At 45.0% G+C, this 22,432-nt stretch overlaps 3 protein-coding genes across 8 annotated transcripts in view; all 3 read left to right on the top strand.

Annotated features, from left to right (window-relative positions):
* The window catches only part of LOC143730985 (leukocyte elastase inhibitor-like), a 101,878-nt gene that overhangs the window by 58,969 nt on the left and 20,477 nt on the right, over positions 1 to 22,432 (top strand). The gene's annotated exons all lie outside the window — the stretch shown is intronic.
* Positions 1 to 22,432, top strand: part of LOC143730986 (leukocyte elastase inhibitor-like) — an 88,825-nt gene that overhangs the window by 58,807 nt on the left and 7,586 nt on the right. For 2 of the 4 annotated variants that reach the window (XM_077221603.1, XM_077221604.1), the window contains exon 2: positions 21,477 to 21,653. In XM_077221603.1, coding sequence (XP_077077718.1) covers positions 21,486 to 21,653 — 168 coding nt within the window. In that variant the 5' untranslated portion in view covers positions 21,477 to 21,485. Of the gene's footprint in view, positions 1 to 17,920; positions 18,062 to 21,085; positions 21,338 to 21,476; positions 21,654 to 22,432 lie in introns of those variants that run through there. The other 2 variants (XM_077221602.1, XM_077221601.1) reach the window with 2 other exon arrangements.
* LOC143730976 (diamine acetyltransferase 1-like) lies at positions 3,804 to 5,693 on the top strand. 2 transcript variants are annotated; one of them, XM_077221584.1, is made up of 6 exons: positions 3,804 to 4,105; positions 4,427 to 4,478; positions 4,552 to 4,635; positions 4,830 to 4,931; positions 5,005 to 5,045; positions 5,268 to 5,693. In XM_077221584.1, exons 1-6 carry the CDS (start codon positions 4,040 to 4,042, stop codon positions 5,460 to 5,462), a joined length of 540 nt encoding a protein of 179 aa, XP_077077699.1. In that variant the 5' UTR covers positions 3,804 to 4,039; the 3' UTR covers positions 5,463 to 5,693. The 2 variants fall into 2 exon arrangements, with proteins under 2 accessions (XP_077077699.1, XP_077077700.1); XM_077221585.1 differs by lacking the exon at positions 4,830 to 4,931 and having other exon boundaries at positions 3,809 to 4,105.

Consider the following 22,432-nt stretch of genomic DNA (forward strand, 5'->3'; position numbering starts at 1 on the left):
TCTCAGAGACGGGGCACCCTATGGCACCCTCGACCCGATCTTTGGAGGCTCCACGTGTGGCTCCTGGACGGGACGAGGCAGGTTTGAGTACCCTGCCACCAGCGGTGGCGGCTACCATCACTTCCGCTAGAGCATCGTCCACGAGACATGTCTATGCGTTGAAGTGGAACCACTTCGTCAACTGGTGCTCTTCTCGTCGAGAAGACCCCAGGAGATGCTCGATCTCTGTCGTGCTTTCCTTCCTGCAAGATGGGCTGGAGCGAAGGCTGTCTCTCTCCACCCTGAAGGTGTATGTGGCCGCTATCACCGCATATCACGAAGCAGTTCAAGGTAAGTCTCTGGGGAAGCATGACCTGATCGTCAGGTTCCTGAGAGGAGCGAGGAGACTGAATCCTCCTCGCCCTCCTCTCGTTCCCTCTTGGGACCTCTCAGTGGTCTTAAATGCCCTGCAGAGGGCTCCCTTTGAGCCTCTGCATTCAGTTGAGTTTAAGTTCCTGTCTATGAAGACAGCACTCCTGGTTGCTTTGGCCTCTATCAAGAGGGTAGGGGACCTGCACGCATTCTCCATTGACGAAGCGTGCCTGGAGTTCGGGCCCGGTCACTCTCACGTGATCCTGAGACCCCGGCCTGGATATGTGCCCAAGGTTCCCACCACTCCCTTCCGGGACCAGGTGGTGAACCTGCAAGCGCTGCCCCTGGAGGAGGCAGACCCAGCCTTGGCACTGCTCTGTCCAGTACGTGCTCTCCGTGCTTACGTAGACAGGACGCAGTGTTTCAGGACCTCAGACCAGCTCTTTGTCTGTTATGGTGGGAGACTGAAGGGAAAGGCTCTCTCAAAGCAGAGGTTGTCCACCTGGATAGTGGACGCCATTGCTTTGGCTTACCAACAGCAAGGCCGACCGTGCCCCCTTGTTGTGACAGCCCACTCCACCCGGAGTGTGGCTTCCTCTTGGGCTCTAGCGCATGGCGCCTCGCTGGCAGACATCTGTAGAGCTGCAGGCTGGGCGACACCCAACACATTCGCCAGATTTTATACTCTCCGAGTGGAGCCTGTGTCCTCTCGTGTACTCGCTTCAGTCAGCTAGTACTGGACCCGCTCAGGTGTCTTCGCTTGCTCGCCATTCCACTCCACGGACTGGATACGTGCGATTATTCCTCAGGTGAGCCTTCCTCTCTGAAGCCCTGAGTTCCTCCAGCACTGTTGACGCTGGCACCAGTGTCTATTGCCTATGCGACGGCTAGGTGCCTCCGTGTGCATGGTTCCTCCCTGAGTAACCCCCACCTGTGTATTTGTAAGCCTCCTTGAGCATGTGTCTTTCCCTTGGCAAGCCACTTGCCACTCCTGGAGTTGAAAGTTGCCGTCCCTCGGGCTGGTCACTCCAGCGTTCCTCCATATGAAGCCCTCCGGCCATATGTGTTTCTTAAGTCCTCCCTACGGGTAGGCATGCTGCAGCATATCTCCTCTGAGATATGCTTCCCAGTGTACCTTGGTATTCCTGTGTTAAGTAGGACTCCTTCGTCCGTGCCAGTATCACGACAGGGGGATCAGACTTTCGCAGGGCACTGGAAGACAGCTGTGAAGGTGGCGTGATTTCACGGGGACCCCCATTCGTCGTCATCCGACGTAACTCGGAGTGACTACGAAAGGGAATGTCTCGGTTACGTATGTAACCCTCGTTCCCTGAGTAGGGAACGGAGACGTTACGTCTCCCTGCCACTTCCGCTGTACCGCTGGGCAGACGCCTGAGTTCAGTCTCGGCTCCTCAGCGAAGACATACCTGCATGATGCCGGCGTCCTCCTTTATACCCACGCGGTGGGGCGGAGATACGCTATGCAAATTCCGCAGACCCATGGCATTTCATCGCCATTGGCTCGTTTTGTAATACTCGAAGTCGATAGGTGTTCTAAGCGAAACCCCCATTCGTCGTCATCCGACGTAACGTCTCCGTTCCCTACTCATGGAACGAGGGTTACATACGTAACCGAGACGTTTTCCTGGATAAAAACAATGATAACGTTTACATGTATCAACCGATTTCAGTGGTTTGTACGTGGTGTACGTTACTATTACTAAATATATAATGAACAAATACAACCAGAAAATAAAAACAGAGCAATTCCTATAGGGTCCTCTCACCATCGGTGCTCGGGCCCAAAAAAATGTTCAGTCTTGTTTGTGAAAGGTAATTCCCCGAGACCTGTTTTCAACTGTGTGGCGATTTGTACAGCCCCAAGCAGCACAAGAAGCAGGCATTTTTCTCAATTCCCGTAATGAGAGCGCCGTAATCAGCTGCGATATGGCGGCGCCGTTGACGTACGCTCCAGCGTCTATGTATTTATTATGTCTATGGGTGTTACACCAGATTCTGTGACCATCATAATCTGTGACCGTAGACGGCGTGGTTGTCACTGTGCTGTGTGATCTACGCAAACGGCACTTCTGACTATAAGCCAAAAGTGAAGTCTTTGTGAAACGTTTGTTTAGAAATGCTGTTTATTCTCATCATAAATTATTATTTGCTTGGGAAGATTAAGCGCAATGTGGTTGTTTTCAGAGTAGCCTATTACGTGGGTTGTTCATTAAACGAGAGCGCGCTTTTAGGAAAGTTTTTTTCTCAGTTTGTTTTGCAATTCAGAATAACCAACATAATTGTGACAGTGTATTAAATAATGACAGTGTATTTTTTTTTAATTGTTACATTAATGCACAGAATAATTACAATAATTTCACTCAGAATGTCTGTAACAAAACTGTTTTAAAGGTCACTGAATTATGTTACCCACCTCTATTTCACCCAGAATGTGTGAATGAGCTAGTTTTGTAATGTTTAATCAAACATAACCCCGAAGAAGAATCGGTTCCCGCAGATGAAAATAAACATTTCGTAAAAACCCATTTTAAAGCTCACCGAATTCCGTTACCCCCACTCTAATAAAGAAATTTTAACTTATCAATAAATGTATAAATGTGTTAATCATTTAAATAATGTATTATATGTAAGGGATAACCCACTGCTACGCATTAAATGATTTTAATGCACGACAGAGGCAAAGAGGCCAATTTTAATGCACAGTGTGGTTGAATTGTTAAATGCACAGCTCACCTTGGATTTTTCTGCTTATGCCATGGTCATTTGCAAGCACAAATAAAGGTTTAACCACTGTAGTCACATGTACTATTTAACAATGTTTTTCCAACCTTTCTGGGCCTTCATAGTGTTAATTAAATAGCTGTCAATGGAGCCCCTCCTGAGCCATCGGATTTCATGGCAATCAGAATTGAGTAGTCAGATAGACCATGGTATAAGATTAATTATTAAAAAAAAGTACGTAATTAAACAAAAGTACATAATTAAACAAATGTACCACTCTCATTCAGCAGTGTCATGGCGATCTGTCTTCTGGATTCTTTCACTGCTGAGGTCTTGTTAGAAAATGTCAGAGTAGAAAATGTCAGAGTACCTACAGATGATAGTAAGGAAAAAATGCTTCCTGAATAATGTTGAGCATCTAGTTCTGTAGGTGACGGCCCCCGGGCCTAGGGGGCCCATCACCTACAGAAAATGTCCCTCCCAGTATTTTCTCTCCATACTGATTTGTCAGTGCATAGTAAATAAATTCATATGTACTAGCCTATATAAACCAACAAACTATTGTTTTAAAATACTTTACTGGTATAATCAAGTAGACACCAGTATAATAAAGTGGATACAGCACGACAAGAACAAACTTACTTTCAGAACAAATACACCACATGAAGTGCCATCCATTTGTTGACTGTGTGGAGCTGTGTTGGCTGTCCACCTGGATATATTGCAGCCTCGTTTTCTGACGAAAGCTTTGAAAAGGCAAGACATCCTCTCCTCCTCCAGCTGTTCACTCCCCTCCTACTTCTGCTGCAATCTTGCGAGTCCCTTACAGGAGTAGCCCAAACTTGACAGCGGAGGCTATTCTGCAGGAAGCAAATGAAGAAACACCTTTTGCTTCACTTCACATATGGACTAGTGAGAAGAAAGGGAAAAAGAGCAAAAGAAGAAAATGGCCAATTTTCATTTGCGTAAAGCGGAGCCCAAAGACGTGCCTGACATATTGCGACTGATAAAGGTAGACTTCACACTGGTTTATACATATGGATATTTTGAAGTAAGATATGTAAGAATATGCTGTGAAAAACATTTAAAAAGTGCATAAATATGCTTTAGAATACGTTTATTTGGTGTTCTGTTGCACAAAAATCTAATTACAACCACATCTATTCTGATTTTTATATTAATGTTAAATTGTTTCAAGTCAGTTTCATGACATTGATGAATTATCCAAATATGACCCTGTTTGAAAACAAGTCCTAGGTCTGGGGGCCGTCACTTACAGAACTAGATGTTCAACATAGTTCAGAAAGCATTTTTTCTTTACTACCTTCTGTAGGAACTCGCCAAGTATGAAGAAATGGAAGACAAAGTTATATTAACTGAGAAAGGTGAGATGACTCTATATGTAAAATATGAAATCTCATCAATAGTTTGCCCGCAGTGACAAGTTTTGTTTTTTAGATCTGCTCAAGGATGGATTCGGAGATCACCCGTTTTATCACTGCGTGGTCGCAGACGTGGCAGCCGAGCATCAAAAAGTCGAGGGTAAAACATCAAGATGATCTTTAATGAACTGTTGAATAGCTGAGTAGTCTGTTCTTCAGTTGAATGTGAAACATTTTATCAGAAGTTACATCCTAAACAAGTTTTTCTTACATTCCTTGTTTAACATACATACACAAAGCACATTCATGCACAAGTAATGCAATTGTGTAAGACACCAGTGTTCACACTTATAGGTTATTCTGTGATTGGATTTGCTATGTACTACTTCACCTATGGTCATCGGATTGGTAAACGGCTGTACCTTGAAGATTTTTATGTAATGAGAGTGTACAGAGGTAAGGTTGTGTTATTAAGGGTGTCTCTTATGAAACTGCAGGCATTTCTTTAATCTAATTTCATATTTCACAGGTTTTGGAATTGGGTCTGAAATCCTGAAAACCCTCAGTGATGTAAGTTACCTGTTTTCATCTGTTGCACATATGGTTTGTATCATTAAATACACTTATCCATACACATTTTTTTTTTATACAAAACTCTGTAATTGCTGACACAAAATAGTATAAGCAAGTAGTTTCAAACTCAAAACAGACCATAGATTATGTAAAAGTTTCATGTTGTCTTTTGATGGTTGTTGTTTTCATGCTACCATAAAGAGTTGTTTCCTCCTACAGACAGCGTTGAAGAATCGTTGCAGCAGCATGCATTTTATCGTGGCTGAGTCCAACAAGGCATCCATCGACTTTTACAAGCGACGTGGGGCTTCCGACCTCTCGCTGCAGGAGGGATGGCGACTTTTCAGGATTGATAAGGAGAATCTCCTGAAAATGTCTGCTGAAGAGAGAGCTGGCCCAAAGTTCCAGTGTTAAATGAGGGAGTAGGGAAATCTCACAGCCATTTCTCAGTTAAAAAAAAAAAAACTTTAATGACTTTAAATATTTCAGACACAGTGGGTATTAATCATGTTAACATAACAATTTAGTCTTGAGAGTTATAGCAGTACTTGAAGTCATATTCTATAGTTTGCATGTAAGATTAACTTATCAATAATAATTTATTAATTGAATGCATTAAAAATAAAATAAAAAATCTAAAATGTATTTGTATTTAATTAAATGCATAAGATAACACCTTCAGGCATTCCTCCCACAACAAATGTGCAAGTCATAATGGTAAAAGAGTAAAAGCAGACTACATACTGCACTGTACTGTAAATGAACAGAGAATGGACTGAGGGTGCTGTACTTTGCAGAATGTCCCTTTATTTATGTCCAGACAAGGCCGAGTTCATGTTTCATGAGATGGATTCTTATCAACTTGTTTTGTGAAATGGTAATGTAATGTAAACTTATGTAAGTTTGAAATCTTTGTTTAAAGGCACAATATGTAATTTTTTTGCTTTAAAAATATAAGAAATCACTATATCTATGTTATATATTTTTTAAAGTTGTGTATTTACATTATACCGACAGTTCCAATCAACTTCTAAATTCAGAGAAATTAATATTTAAATTCGAAGACACGGACCGTGTCTTTATTTCCGTTATGTCGCCCGTCTATCACGTCATATCCGCGTTTGCGTCTTCCTTCCTGCGGAACTCGGCGGAACCGCCAAACTCAAAGAGTAACACTGACAGTATAAGGGGAACACCCGTATAAAAAAGTCTGTAGGATAATGGATCATGATTACTCTTTGGCTGTACGTTCTGCCAGCTCAACAAAGCGCAAACGTACGGGTGAAAAAAATGACCCAAGAAGATTTTGGGACCATAGAAGAAGCAAGAGACGTGTAAACCTTGGAGAAGCCTTTGAAAGATGGCGAAAGCTTCGTGACAAGCTCGCACTGCAGAGAGATGCTGATCTCGCTTGCGTTTTAACAAACAGGCAAGTTAAGTAACCATTCAGCTAACATAATAATCGTATAATCATAGCATGCTGTATGTTTGCATATTGCATAGCGATCTTGACCACATTGAGACGCTGTCAGGAATCAATCAGATTCATTCCCATCCACCACTCAAAGGTCACTCTCCCCGGAATATTAACCAGTCACACCTGTTCACAATCAGTCACCTCATTACCCAGCCCTATAAAACACTCACGCACACCCCAGTCATTGTCAAGCCACCAACAGGAGAAGACCGTTACCCACGATTTCCCGAAGTTTCCAAGTCTGCCAACGAAGATCCATCACGTAACTATACTCACCCCTGAATATACTCACCTTTGTCTCCCTGTCTTGCTGTCTCCAGTATTCCAGTCTGGTTCCCTGTTTCCCGAGTCCTGCCATTTGAATCCAAGTGCTCCACGTGTCCACCGAGATCTCCCTGTTCCTCCCTGGATCTGAAACCGAAAAGTATTTGTATCACTGGACATTGTCTACCCACGTCCAAGTCTCTGAAGAAGGGTCTGCTCACCTGGGATCCTCTGCACGACGTGATCGTCAACGCACCTGCACATGAACTTTGTCTCTGCACATATATGTATTTGTGCACATATATGTATTACTCACCGAAACAACACCCCCGAATACCAACCTGGACAATTGGTTTGGCTCTCAACAAAAGATATCCGGTTGAGACTACCCTGTCGCAAGTTAAGTCCAAGATGCATCGGTCCGTTTCCCATAACAAGACAAATCAATCCAGTTACCTACCAGCTCCGTCTGCCAAGTCACTACCGCATCCACCCCTCATTCCATGTTTCCCTCCTGAAGCCCCATCACTCACCTGTTCCAGTCCCCTCTACAGATCTAGCACAAGATGAAAATCCTCCGGTACTCCCCATTGAAACAGAATCCATCTTCGCTGTAAGAGAGATCCTGGACTCCCGACGTCGGGGTGGTCTACTCGAGTATCTGATTGACTGGGAAAATTATGGACCGGAAGAGAGGTGTTGGACACCTCGTAAGGACATCCTTGATCCCATGCTACTCACTGCCTTCCACGAACAACACCCTGACAAACCTGCTCCTCGACCTCGAGGTAGACCCCCACGACGTCGGGGTCCTAGGTCCGCTGGCGCGGACGCTGGAGGAGGGGGTAGTGTCAGGAATCAATCAGATTCATTCCCATCCACCACTCAAAGGTCACTCTCCCCGGAATATTAACCAGTCACACCTGTTCACAATCAGTCACCTCGTTACCCAGCCCTATAAAACACTCACGCACACCCCAGTCATTGTCAAGCCACCAACAGGAGAAGACCGTTACCCACGATTTCCCGAAGTTTCCAAGTCTGCCAACGAAGATCCATCACGTAACTATACTCACCCCTGAATATACTCACCTTTGTCTCCCTGTCTTGCTGTCTCCAGTATTCCAGTCTGGTTCCCTGTTTCCCGAGTCCTGCCATTTGAATCCAAGTGCTCCACGTGTCCACCGAGATCTCCCTGTTCCTCCCTGGATCTGAAACAGAAAAGTATTCGTATCACTGGACATTGTCTACCCACGTCCAACTCTCTGAAGAAGGGTCTGCTCACCTGGGATCCTCTGCACGACGTGATCGTCAACGCACCTGCACATGAACTTTGTCTCTGCACATATATCACTGTAAATAAACTCACGTTTGCTTTCACTTACCTCCGCCTCTGTGCCTGTATCCTGACAGACGCGTTTAGCTGAATACGTATACATTTTGTATTGTATGGGCGTTTCAAACAGGCGGATCCATTTGTTTTGGGAGACTGAAACTATTTTTTAAAAACTGATTTAAAAGTATATTTCTATCCGTATATTTGGTGACACGATGATGTGTAAAACGCAGATGGATTGGTTTTATATCTAGCTGGAGAAAGTAACGTTAGCTTCATGGTAACATGTCTCTTGTTCAATTAATGTAAGGTGACCGTCACTTTTATCACCTGTTAATACGAGCTAAATATAATATAATATTGATTTAATAATGGTCTGGTAATTCATATATCTCTGAGTTCCAAAATACATGTTTATTAGAATGACTGATGAACGTGGGGAGCGACAGAGCGCGTGTTCCAATGAACAGCGTATTTGCGCGAGTAGATTACATACAAAGTCAGTGTAAAGACGCGAATAGACGCATCATTCGCGCCGGGCGTCGCGTGTGCCGCGAATGTCTTCCGCGCAAGTTGAAAAATTTGAACTCGAGCGAATGTTCAAGCGTCTAACTAGACGCGATAGACGCGTATTTGACGCTCTATTCGCGTTCGGTGTGAACACACCATTATGGTCACATAAGATGCATATAAGTCACTCAACTTATAGGTATGTTGACATAGCGACCACACGCACAACATTCTGTCTCACACATTAGCTAACGTTACTGATGAGTTTGTTAACTAGCTGTAGCTCGCGGCTATTTCATTATATTGACATTATATAACGTGAAAAGCCGTAACTAAACGTAACAACAATAGAGATGTAATATAAGACATTACCTCGTCAGTGAACATGTTTTCTGCTGGAGATGCCAGATTCGCTGCTTGACAGTGACAATGACAACAACTCCCAAGAGCCCACGCACTTTCCCGACGTCATCAAAGTACGTCTTTTGTTATTATTTTGATTGAGTGACCCCTGGTGGCCAAAAGTTACATACTGTGCGTTTAAAGATACTGGAAAGCTCTAGACAATGCAATGCTAACACTGGTGTAGAATACTCTCGAAATACAATTGGACCATCAGTAAGACCTGAAAGTCATTGGGTTGCTGAAAAGTGTCTGGAAGTTTAACAGTGCAGGTCAAGTAGGTAATTCTCTTTTTCAGTTTAGTCCAAATGGTTGCAGTGTACATTTATAAAGTAAATTTAATTAATATAATACACATAAAGGTCAAATATACAGTTTCAGTTAACACGGTCAATAAAATAATACAGCAAAACGTCCTGGTTGCGTATGCAACCCACCGTTCCCTGAAGGAGGGAACGGAGGACGTAGTCGACGGTCGACTGAAATGGGATCCGCTAGAGAGCCTATCATCTTCGATTACTATTGAACGAGCCAATGGAATTTGGCGTGCGTGATTTGCATCACACACTCCGCCCCCGCTGCGCGGGTATAAATACGGAAGTGGATGCACGCACTAGTTGCTTTTCGCTGAGGAGCCGAGAGTAACCCGGGGTCAGCGGTGGTCCAGCGGTAGTGGCAAGGGGACTACGTCCTCCGTTCCCTCCTCCAGGGAACGGTGGGTTGCATACGCAACCAGGACGTTACCTTTCAGTCGATAACGTCAGACGTAGCCGACGGTTGACTGAAATGGGATCATCCTTTGAACACGCCACTAACGCTGCCAACTTCCAGTGCCTAAACCAAAGCCTCCTGATGCCCCCGCAAATTTAAGGCCGGGAAGGACAGGGCTTAGGCCAGGGAAGTCACTGCTGTTCCTACAGGACCACTGGGAAAGCGTTCCCCGTACATTGGAAGGAAGGGACGCTGCGGAAGCCACATCCAACCCAGAGGGAGGTAACGTGGAGAATACACATATGAACTGGGCGGAAACCGAGCAGTCTAACACATGGAATGTCACTGGGGTGGCTCCAGCCTAAGACGGGGGAGACACACCGGAGAGGGGGAACCGAGGGAAGACACTGGCTCGCCGCAGGGAGCCGTATCGTGGAAGAATACACATATGGGGTCGCCGTAGGGACCGCAACATATGGACCCAGCCTAACACAGGTTCCACACTGCTTACGAGTGGTAGGCCTAACACCAGATGTTCCGCACGTCCGACGTCGGAGGGGTGTGGAGGAACTCAACAGGGTTCAATTTTAAGGGAACTCAACTGGAGTAGAAAGGCGCACGTATCCAGTCCATAGGAGGGGAATGGCGCAGCAAGCCGACACTTGAACCGGGCTCACGGTGAAACTGGCTTCATGAGAAGGGAGCCCACGGGAAGCAGCGGTTCAACTAGGTGTCGTCCAGCCCCCAACTCTAGAATCTGTTTAGCAAAGCATATCGTCAACGCCCAGGCGGAGCACTTTACACTCATCATAGAGGAGCTCAACACCTAAGTGGACATGTTGCATCTCGGATTTTTACCGAAATGAAGGCAAGCACTAAGTGCAACTTTGCATGGAAACAGCCTTCCCTCTGTGCTGAGTTCCAATAGATATTTGTAGAGCTGGTCTGAGGTCTATGGCTTGCATTCTGTACATGTCCAAGTGAACGGACAGAGAAGCCAGGGCTGGATCTGCCTCCTCCAGGGCAGCGCTTGCAGGCTCACCACCTGCTCCTATTACGGGAGAGGTAGGTACCTTGGGCACAATCCGAGCCGGGGTCTCAGCTTGTGAGAGGTAGCCGGCCCAGACTCCAGGCACAATACGTTGACCGAAAGCGAGCAAGTCCCTACCCTCTAGTAGAGACCACGCGAGCAGGAGAACTGATATAACAGAATTTTTAACTCACTGCCTGCAGTGGCTCAGGGGCGGTCTCTGCAGTGCAGTCGCACCAGGGACAAGGCCCAAGAGGATGAAGAGGGACGCAATGATTTACAAGACCTTGCTCCTCAGGAACCTGACGATCAGAACGTGCTTCTGCAACACGATGAGCGTCGTTTAAACACCGAGGCAACATCATTCTGAGGGTGAAGGAAAACAGCCTACTCCAACCCATTTTGCAGGAAAGAGAGCACTGAAGTGATCGAAAGCTTTCAGGATCTCCTCTGGAGAGAAGACACACTCAACGACTAGGTTCCACTTCTAAATGCGTAAGCACGCTACCCCTTTCTAGGGGGTGCTCGCAGAAGTGATGGTAACTATCACATGCCTGTGATAGCCACCTGAACCTCCGCGTTCAGATGTAAGACCGCCCGGAATCCCCGGGGGAAGAACGCGGGTGCCATCGTGTTCCGTCCCTGAAAGAGTTTTCAGGGGAAGTCAGGAAGGCTGTCGATGGGAACCAGGTCTAGTTGGGCCAATAAGGGGCAACTATGAAGACCTGTTCCTCCTGACTGGCAAGTAGGTGCAAGCGACGGGCGCAAAAAGACAGGAGCATTGCTCAACACAACATGTGAAGATCACTGGGCTTCAGGAGCATTTTCTGCTCAGTACTTGAGTGTGATAAGTTCACTGAGCTTCAGGAGCATTCCTGCTCAACACCTGAGTGTGACAAACTAACTGAGCTTCAGGAGCATTTCTGCTCAACAATTGAGTGCGAAGAACTTCACTGAGCACCAGGAGCATTTCTGCTCAGCACTGCGTGTGATGAATTCACTGATCTACAGGAGCATTTCTGCTCAACACCTGAGTGTGACGAACTCACTGAGCTACAGGAGCATTGCTGCCCAACACCTGAGTGCGTTGAACTTCACTGAGTTTCAGGAGCATTTCTGCTCAACATGAAGTGTGATGATTTCACTGACTTGAGCAGGCGCAAGGCGACCATGAGTCGCAGTCGCTTTTAGAAGGCTCACTGGGGTTAAACGCATTTCTGCGGGCCCCTGGGGCAGCTGAGACCCAGTGTTTGTCCAAGGGTAGTCCACTCGGTTTACACAAACACTGGCGGGAAGATGACACCGGGGGGGGGGCAACTGAGCGGCCCCGGAATGGTCATGACCCAGCTGGACCCAGGGGATGGAGTCTCCACTTGCCCTGGCTACAACTGTCGTGAGGCTCGATGGCGGCACGATTGAGTAAAGCGGGAAGAGTGGAACAAAGCGTCCTCAGAAGCTTCTGACTCCAAGGAGGAGGCGACGGGTGAGATGTGACATGCAAGGGAAGCTTGCGCAACGGTCGCAATGTCTAACAACTCGAGGCACGAATGCCCGTGTAGTCGGGGGTCGCCAGGCTCTGGAGCACTCGAGGGGAAGGACACTGTACTGATACTCCACCCTTACACGCAACACACAGGATGGCCTGCGGTGCGGAAGGTAGAGATCTAAAGCACATGTCTTTCAGGTCGGAGCTGCAGACCAATCTTGGGCCAAGATGGTCACGACCCACCACCTAGTAGCACGAAGAACGAGTTTACAACTGGCCTTCGTACCGGCTGGAGGAGCGGCTATATCAAATCCTTCGCCAGCAGGATAAGATAAGCACGCACAAGTCAGGAGCACTGCTCCACACTCGGTGTGATGAATATCACTGAATTTTCAGGAGCACGTCTGCTCAACACCTAATGTGATGATTATCACTGACTTGAGCGGGGTAGCCGAGTCTGAGGTGGGGCAGCAAAGTAGAGATAGTGGTGTTAGTGTGCAGTGCAACACTTACCTGTCTCCACTAGAGGCAGGGGGACGTGAGAAGGCGGATGACCGGGTCCTCGAACGCCCCAAGCTGCCTGCTGGCGACCAAGGGAAGCTGGGGGATGTAAGGCTATTACAGGGTCACACCGCCAGACTTTACCACTTGGGACTCAGGCATAGAAAATTTGCTCTTTTTCTAAATATGAGGGTACCGCTGACCCCGTTTTTATAGGGGCCAGCGGCGGAACAGACACACACATAACAAAAAACTCCAGCCGGCCCTCCAACCAGCCAGAGGGAGTGGATCGCTCCAAGAGCAACTCCTCCATCCCTGAGAGCCCGTCCAGGTTCAGCGTTTCCTTTTGCGCTGATGCTTACCACCTGGCTTGGCGCCCCTTCCACGGCCGGCTCCATGCCGGAACCTGGGTGAAGGCTGCTGCGGTGGTCCGGCGGGAGCTGAGGCGGCTGCGGGCGGACGCCCTCGGGGACGAACAGGCGGAGGATCTGACCTCGGTGGGCGGGTGAAGGCAGCAGCATCCCTCCGAGGCAGGATGTGCCGGATGGCCTCCGTCTGTTTCTGAGCTGTAGAGAACTGTTGGGCAAAGTTCTCCACAGCGTCGCCGAATAACCCAACCTGGGAAATGGGAGAGTCCAGGAACCGAACCTTGTCCGTTTCTCTCATATCGGCCAGTTTGAGCCAGAGATGGCGCTCCTGGACCACAAGTGTGGACATCGCCGAACCGACCGCGCGAGCTGCAACCTTCGTCTCCCAGAGGGCGAGGTCGGTTGCAGTGCGGAGCTCACCCATGAGCTCACGGTCCGAACAACCCTCGTGCATGTTCATGAGTGCCTGGGCCTGGTGGACCTGGAGCAACGCCATGGCATGCAGAGAGGAAGCGGCTTGCCCACAAGCTTTGTAAGCCTTGCCCGTAAGAGCGGACGAGAACTTACAGGCTTTAGAGGGGTGACGAGGATCACCTCTCCAGGAAGCGGCCGCCGTTGGGCATAACTGCATCGCAACGGCCCGCTCCACCGGAGGGATAGCCTCGTAACCCTTTACCGCTCCCCCATCAAGGGTAGTGAGGGGGGAGGAGCCACTCAGGCGGTTTCTGGCAGAGAAAGGTGCCATCCATGCCCTCGTAAGCTCCTCATGCACTTCAGGAAAGAAAGGAACCGGGGCGGTGGACTGAGAACCAGTACGGCCCGCCCCGATATACCAATCAATCAACCAGGATGGCTCGGGACACGGTGGAGGGTTCCAGACGAGCCCTACCGCCTCGGCGGCCTTTTTCAACATAGCTGACATTTCTGGATCTGGCTCGGGCAAAACACTGGTCTCCCGAAGGGAGGCAGTGCAGCCGAGTCGTCGTCTCCAGAGTTCAGCTCCCCCTCCGATGCTGCGATTGACATAGTATCCCCTGGAGGGGCCCCATAGGACACGGCTGGCCTGTCCATTACAGAGGGACCAGCAGGATCAATGGGGAGCTCCACCGGTTGCGGTGCGAAAGAGGAGTGAGGGACCCACAGGGCCTAGCCGGGCGGATTACCCCTAACTGAGATCCTCAGATCACCCAGCTTGGACGGCACCCCAGTCTTTCTCTGGGAAGGTAACCCAGAGGAAGAACAAGGGCGGGGCCCAGAGGTGGGGACTGCACCAACGCTTTTGACGAAGGCGAGTCTAGATCTCAACACCGAGATGGCCATGTTCCCGCAGTGAGAACATGACTCATCCACGAAAGCTGCCTCGGCATGCTGTAAGCCCAAACATGCGACACAACTTTCGTGACCGTCAGAGGGGGATAGCGCCAGACCGCACCCAGAAACGCACGGATGAAATGGCATCTTGAAAAAGACGCACTCACACCCGTGTTGCTCTTTTAGGAAATGGGACCGTCACCAGTGCCGGAGCACACAGGGAATGACCGCGGCAAACACTGAATAGTCTTTCAACCAACAGTGAAGCACTCACTTCTCGCCCTCTAACCAACCGTCAACACACAAACAAACAATAGAAATTTGATGCTGTTAAAACAGCAGTTGAGAGCTGAGAAGCTCGCGATCACCGCTGCACCACGCTGTAGAACACCAACACTGGAGAGGTCTTCCCGCAAGAACACCGACACACTCGCTCGTTGAATACAACAGCACTCTTCAGAGACATCAAAGACGAACGGCTCCGAAGCGAAAGGCAACTAGTGCGTGCATCCACTTCCGTATTTATACCCGCGCCGCGGGGGCGGAGTGTGTGATGCAAATCACGCACGCCAAATTCCATTGGCTCGTTCAATAGTAATCGAAGATGATAGGCTCTCTAGCGCGATCCCATTTCAGTCGACCGTCGACTACATCTGACATTATCGACTGAAAGGGAACTCCAACTCCATGGTACAACGAGCACACTCAGGCCTTTAAGAGAGCAGCCAGTAAATAGAGCGAAACTGGAAGAAAACAAAACTAGAGGTATTTCGCATTTCATGGAAAGAGAGCACGATTGCATACAGAGAGGCCTTAAAAACTGCTAGATCTGCTTATTTTTCAACCCTATTAGAAGAAAATAAACAAAACCCTTGGTATTTATTTGAAACAGTGGCTAAATTAACCAAAAATAAAGCTTCAAAACCAGACGTTTCCAAGCAGCACAGCAGTAATGACTTTATGAACTTTTTTACTTAGAAGATTGATAATATCAGGGAGAAAATTATAACTATGCAACCATCTACTACAGTAATAATTCATTACATTTATATAGCGCTTTTTTACTGGGTACTAAAGGCGCTTCCATATATGGAAGGGGGAATCTCCTCAACCACCACCAATGTGTAGCATCCACCTGGATGATGCGACGGCAGCCATACTGCGCCAGAACGCCCACCACACACACACACACACACACCGGCTTAATGGTGTAGAGGAGACAGTGCTGAAGCCAATCATGACATGGGGATGATTAGGAGAACATGATGGACAGAGGCCAAGGGGCAAATTTGGCCAGGATGCCGGGGTTACACCCCTACTCTTTTTCGAAGGACATCCTGGGATTTTTAATGACCACAGAGAGTCAGGACCTCGGTTTTAACGTCTCATCCAAAGGACAGTGCTCTTTGACAGTATAGTGTCCTTGTCACTATACTGGGGTGTTAGGACCCACACAGACCACAGGGTGAGCGCCCCCTGCTGGCCTCACTAACACCTCTTCCAGCAGCAACCTGATTTTCTAAGGAGTCTCCCATCCAGGTACTAACCAGGCTCAGCCCTGCTTAGCTTCAGTGGGCAACCAGTCTTGGGCTACAGGGTGATATGGCTGACTGTCGTATCACATCAGACAGTGAAGTGTATCAAAAATTTGATTAATTCATTGCTATAGGAGAGGGTGAATTTTATAAACTTGTTAAATCATCTAAATCAACAACATGTATGTACATGCAGTGTCCCTATACCGACTAAACTATTGAAAGAGATGCTTCCAGAGGTCATAGATCCTCTTCTTAATATCATTAATTAATCTTTGTCATTAGGATACGTACCAAAAACTTTTAAGCTGGCTATGATTAAACCTCTTGTTAAAAAAATGCAACTTGATCCTTCAGAATAAGTCAATTACAGGCTGATCTCGAATCTACCTTTTCCACAACTATGTTCCTTTTTAGAAAGGAGAATTTTTTTTTGTGAGAATTTTCAATCAGGATTTAGACCGTATCATAGTACTAAGACAGCTTTCATTAGAGTCACAAATTATTTGCTCTTATCATCCAATCACGGTTGTATCTCTCTATTAGTGCTACTCGATCTTAGTGCTGCATTTGACACTTTCGACCACAACATTCTTTTAAGTGCTTTCATAAATTCAACAGTGAATTCTTGAAAGCCAGCATTTTGTGATTTTTATGTTGACACAATTAGCAGCGTATTCACCAGGAATCCTTTTTAAATGCAGACAATTACATAATCTCTCTCATATATGGCCATGTGTGATCAGGAATGTCTCTATTCTCAGTCATGTCAACATCGCCAACTCCCTCCGTCTCATCCATAACGTTAATCATTGTTCTTGTTGCGTTCTCCGTGGGAGCTTATAGTACGTCTGTGGTGCGTGATAGTCAAGAAAATTATACATCAATGGGGGAGTCATGTTTTCTGTTGAAAAAGGTGCACAATGACAAGAAGTATTAATCATGCCACCAAATACAGATTAGAATTAAAGTAATGAGCCAGGTTTGAAAATGTAAGTAGAAAGTACAGATACAGTATTTGCGTCAAAAGTAAGAGTGAAAGTAAAAAGTTTTGATGTACTGATACCAGAAAAATCGATTTAAGTACAGTACCGGACTATTTGTACATCGTTACTTCCCATTTCTGTATATAGCATTTACATAATATATATGTAAAAATGCTTTCACAAACGGAAAAATTGTGGTTCCTGAATCCTGAATGAGATCTAATCTGTGGCTGCGTCTGAAATCACATACTGTCTGAGTATGTACTACATTTGAATTTACTTCGTCGGCATTAAAAAGCGTGTTGTATGAAGTATGAATGTGTAATATGAGTGAAATGCAGACGTAACACATCCGGCATGTTGTTACTGTCATGTGTCACCAGCGTCAGTTGGCCATTCATAAATGCTATTCATAAATCCTCTCCCGTGGCCTCATAGGATAGTAAAGTGTCCATCGAATGCACACTTCAGAATCTTGGAATTAGTGGATCATCCATAGGGGACTTTTCACCAACCCGGGATAAACATTAAAGTGCCAGCAATTAATCACTCTTTCCACTCATTTAATTATCAAAGACCTGAGGGCCAAAAACAACAAAGAATGTGTTTGAAATCATCAGTTCTTCATTGTCATTTCTAGAACATTTTAAACTATTCTAAGGGGCATTTGAGAAATACACTTAATATGTTGAAGTTATCTTTATTAATTCTACCATAACAATGCTGTGTAGGTCCTGGGCTTTAACAATGAACCACCAACACCTGCTGAACTCAAGGTTTCGTATGAATATTTACATCAAACACTAACCCAGTTAACAGGGAACGTTCTCAGAACTTTATCTAACATTCTGTCAAGGTTCTGTTGCATGAAGAGCTGTTTTAACTGTAGAGATGCATGTATCCTTTGAGTTCGTCTGATTCAACTGATTAAATCTGATATTGTTGATGCAAACAGAAATGTCCAGAGGAAAAACCTGAGGACCAAATTCATTCCAGCTTCAACAAGTTTATGAGTGAGCTGAACAAACCAGGAGTCCCGTATGTGTTGAGTCTTGCCAACCGCCTCTACGGAGAGCAATCCTACCAGTTTGTTGAGGTAAGAATCGGTTTATTCACTGGAGGTTCTGGAAATGTTCTCAACTCATTAACACCTCAATCGGTTTGCTATGTAGCAGACATTTCTCAATGACGCAAAAAACTACAATGAAGCCGGACTGGTTAAGGTGGACTTCAAGAACGAATCAGAGGCTACTTGTGTCAACATCAACAAATGGGTGGAGAAAAAACACAAGGTGAAATCCAGCATAAACTTATTCTCAATCTGAAACTTATTCTACACTCTTACAAATAAAAGTTATTTCATGTTTTTTGCAGCACTTTAGATTCAGTAAAAATGTCTTTTCGTGGGCCATGTTTGGCTTCACGGGTTAGTAGTACTAACCCTACATCATGTGTCAAGATGATTTATGACCCTATGATTGACAGGTGGGCGGGGCTAACCTTTGACCTTCCGGAGGGGTGTTCCGGAGGTCCCTTTGATGTAGGGATTAACCTTTGACCTATCGATCGATCAAGTTGACAGTTGTCTTTGATCTGGGGTATGGCAGTTGTCTTTGATCTGGGGGTATGATATATCAAGTTGACAGTTATCTTTGCCCTATTGACCTTTGTATTATACGTCAAGTTAACAGTTGTCTTTGATCTGTATTATGATGGATGATTTTGACCCCCGGGGGAAAATAACTTTTTGCTGTGGGAAATTCGCTCCATGCCAGCCATGTCGGGGTGAGAAAATAATTTTTCTAATGTCGCATATAGATTAGAATAAAACATAGGGGTGTCCAAAAATAAAATCATCTTACCGTTTCAGAGAATTGGGTTTAAGTTGAAAAACATTCATTCCTTTAAAATAAATATCTTACTGAACCAATTATTTAAAAAATAAAATCATCTTACCTTTTCACTATGGTGAAGAATTGGATTAAAGTTGACAGTCTCCGCACTGTGTGTGTGTGTGTGTGTGTGTGTGTGTGTGTGTGTGTGTGTGTGTGTGTGTGTGTGTGTGTGTGTGTGTGTGTGTGTGTGTGTGTGTGTGTGTGTGTTGCTATACTTTCAAACCGACTAGTGAGGACATTTTACTGGTCATAAATTTAAAAAGCAACTTTCAGACGCCATCTTTATTTTTCTAGCTCAACTGTCACAGACTGGAAAGCACAGGATTCAGGGATATCAACTGCGATGAAGGATACATCTATTCTGCTGTAAGACTGGATTTTCCTGCTAAGACAAAAGCTGAGATAAAACTCACCCTGCAATAAAGCCATAAAACGCACCCTGGACAGAAGATCACAAAGAAAGAGCACAGGACATCGTCTTGTCCAAACTTTCTCCTTCCTTATCTCTGCATCCCTCTCTCTCTTCCTTTCCCCCTGATTCAAGTCACTAAAAGGTCACTGAGAATGTCTATCACATATGATGTATCTTGTGAATCTTTTGTTTTTCCTTTTCATGTTTGGTATCATTTTAAATGTCTCAGTGCGATTGGTAAAATGGTCTTAATTTCATTGCAGTCATTGGTATTATGAGAAAGATTGAATATTTAGGTGAATCCTGTTCTCCTCTTTGGGTGGTGTCTCTTCAAGATATCTGATAATTCTCTCCTCTCCCACGAAACCAGGTGTTACCCCCTGGGGTACTTGAATTGACCCAAAACAACTCATATTTGAACAAGCCTTTTGTTCTGGTATGGGTATATAAGGGTAAGTGGCAGAGCAGTCTTTGGGAACCTGTAACCAGAAAGCCCCCATGCAGTGTTGTGTCACTGTTTTCCCGTCGGAACACAAACACACACCACTGTGTGTTTTTGTCAGGAATGTATTTCTTACTCTTAGAGTCATCTTTGAGCAAATGATGTTATGTAGTTATTATTTCTGAATTGGCTTTTAATCATTTACTTGTGTAATTGGCATGATACATTTTTACCTGACAAATAAAATGTTATATTTGATTTGTTCTGCATTATTCTGAAATCATTTTTCTAGAATGGATTAATGTGTAGCCTGGTGTTTCCACAAATTTCTGACCAGGATAGATCACACTGAAGGCACTAATTAATGGAGCATGGAGCACATCATTAAGGAGACCTTCTGATTTCTATCTATCACTGACTTAGCACGTTGCATCTTGCGACTATTAAAAAATTACACCTTTTGTTATGAGTCAGCATTGAGCGGCATCTTAATGGTAAAATAGTTTGCACTGCATCCTCTGACTATTTCAGAACTGGCTAGTTTGTGATCGTGAGCGCACATTCGGGACGTGACGTCTCAAAGCGATACTGGGTCCTCTAATGAACGAATAATTGAAAGTATGGGATACCCAGAATAATCAAATATCTAAATCAATATTTATGATTATTTGCTAATAATAAACACAATCTAAATTTGATTATCATTTGAAATTGGAGTCGATCAGAGGAAGGGATCTCAGGAGACAGGAAGTGAAACTAACCGGCTAAAAGGCCTTCCGACCTTGGGATGTGTCCTCCGAAGGCAGCATTTATCAGTTTTCGGACGCAACCCACATGTACATGTACTCCCTGATCGGTTCAGTCCTTTGTCATCAGTTGTTTTGTGTATGTGTTTCTACGTCTGTTTCCAGTAAAGTCTATTTTGAAATGTTATCTTTCTATATATATATATATATAATACACAGATTACCTAGCCGAATAAATATATACATAATTACATTAATTATTATACTTGGGTTATATTTCTATTATGTGATTAAGAAAAAGCATTTCATGATAGGCCTACACATATGCACAACACATGACCTTGTTTTACATAACCAACTGACACAAACGCCTTAGTAAAGACTACAGATCACAATCACTAAATTAAGTGCAAATAATTGTAACTCAAACGTTGTTTAGACAAGCATTTAAACAGGTACTTTGGGTGTGTGGTGATGAGGATCATTATTTTTAATTACTCTAGTTTTTATTATGTTTTTTTAAAAGGTCTCACAGTGACACTTCCAGCAGTCATCAGCTAATCCGTTATGGGGTTGTACATACACATTATGATTAAGAATGACTAATACAATTATCATTTATATTTCTTAAGTTCAGGTTAGTTTCTTAAGCCACACTTTATTTAAGAATGAAGAATGAATCACAGAATCTAAGTCTTATGCTGATCCAGGTGGAGAAACATCAGTTTAATAATTACTGGGAATGTTACAAGCTGATTGGACTTCAAGGTTGACCGTTTTAGGGTGAGGCATCATTTATTAGAAGGAAATCCATAACCAGAGATTCATTCACCTCAGACACGCTGGGAAACTTCATCTTTTCTGCTGACTACTCTAGGTAATGCTTTTAGAGGTGCTTTTATGTTTGCAATTTATATGGTAAAAACAGTAATAACATTTGATTAAAATCGATTGTGTCATGATGAAGAAGAACTTCAAATCTGCTGTTGATAAAACTACTGCTATTTCTTGATCAGCTTGTGAAAATGGAGACTTTGTCTGCAGCAAACACACAGTTCTCCCTCAACCTTTTCAAGAAGATCAGCGGAGGAAAAGCATCAGGAAATGTGTTCTTCTCTCCTGTCAGCATCTCCTCGGCTCTGGCCATGGTGTCACTCGGTGCAAGAGGAAACACAGCAGCTCAGATGATTAAGGTGATCTCACACTATAGTATGTTTTATGACCAGTACAGAATTCAAAATATATATATAGGCAATATGTATGTGTTTGATGCATCATCATGTTCGGTATTTTAAACTATTATATCTTGTTTTTTAAAGGGGTGATGAACTGAGAAATCAAATTTTCCTTGAGCTTTTGACATCTAAGAGGTCACCATATTATAAGAATATCCTGTAAGTTTCAGAACTGAAAACGTCCTTGTTAGTCCAATAAATGCTTTTATTGACACCAGGCTCAGCAAACGACTCGTTTTTCAAACTGGGGAACTATGACGTCAAAGAGGATAAAACCATAGACATCATATAGATAGACGCCCTATCGACCGCTACTGCCTATTGGCGCGGACGAGCCGTGGGGCCGCCATCTTAAACCGGTCACCCGCTCCGCTCAGTGTAATCTGTTTGGCTGGTGCAATGAGCTGTCAGCGCATTTAATTAATCATATCTCACTGAATACCGAACTGATTTTCACGCAGGGTTTTTTGCTGCAAAGGTCATACACGTAGCTACGATACAGGACACATTGAATATTTTGTTCACAAAATACAACTAATAGTACGGTAATGTTAAATGTTAAATCTTACTTGTGTAAAGTAATCCCCGAGTGATGGTCCGCCGATTTGAGCGGGAATATACTGCACAGTGCTCTGAAATCTACTGCTGCTATGCAACGCAAATAGGAGTATGACCTGCTTAATATGGCGGCCGCATTTCTTGCGCCACATCGGCCAATAGGGCATCTAGTCTCTATA

This window comes from Siphateles boraxobius, unplaced genomic scaffold (assembly GCF_051911475.1).
Source record: "Siphateles boraxobius isolate OS27281-9 unplaced genomic scaffold, OSU_SipBor_1 84, whole genome shotgun sequence".
In the NCBI taxonomy this organism is placed as follows: Eukaryota; Metazoa; Chordata; class Actinopteri; order Cypriniformes; family Leuciscidae; genus Siphateles; species Siphateles boraxobius.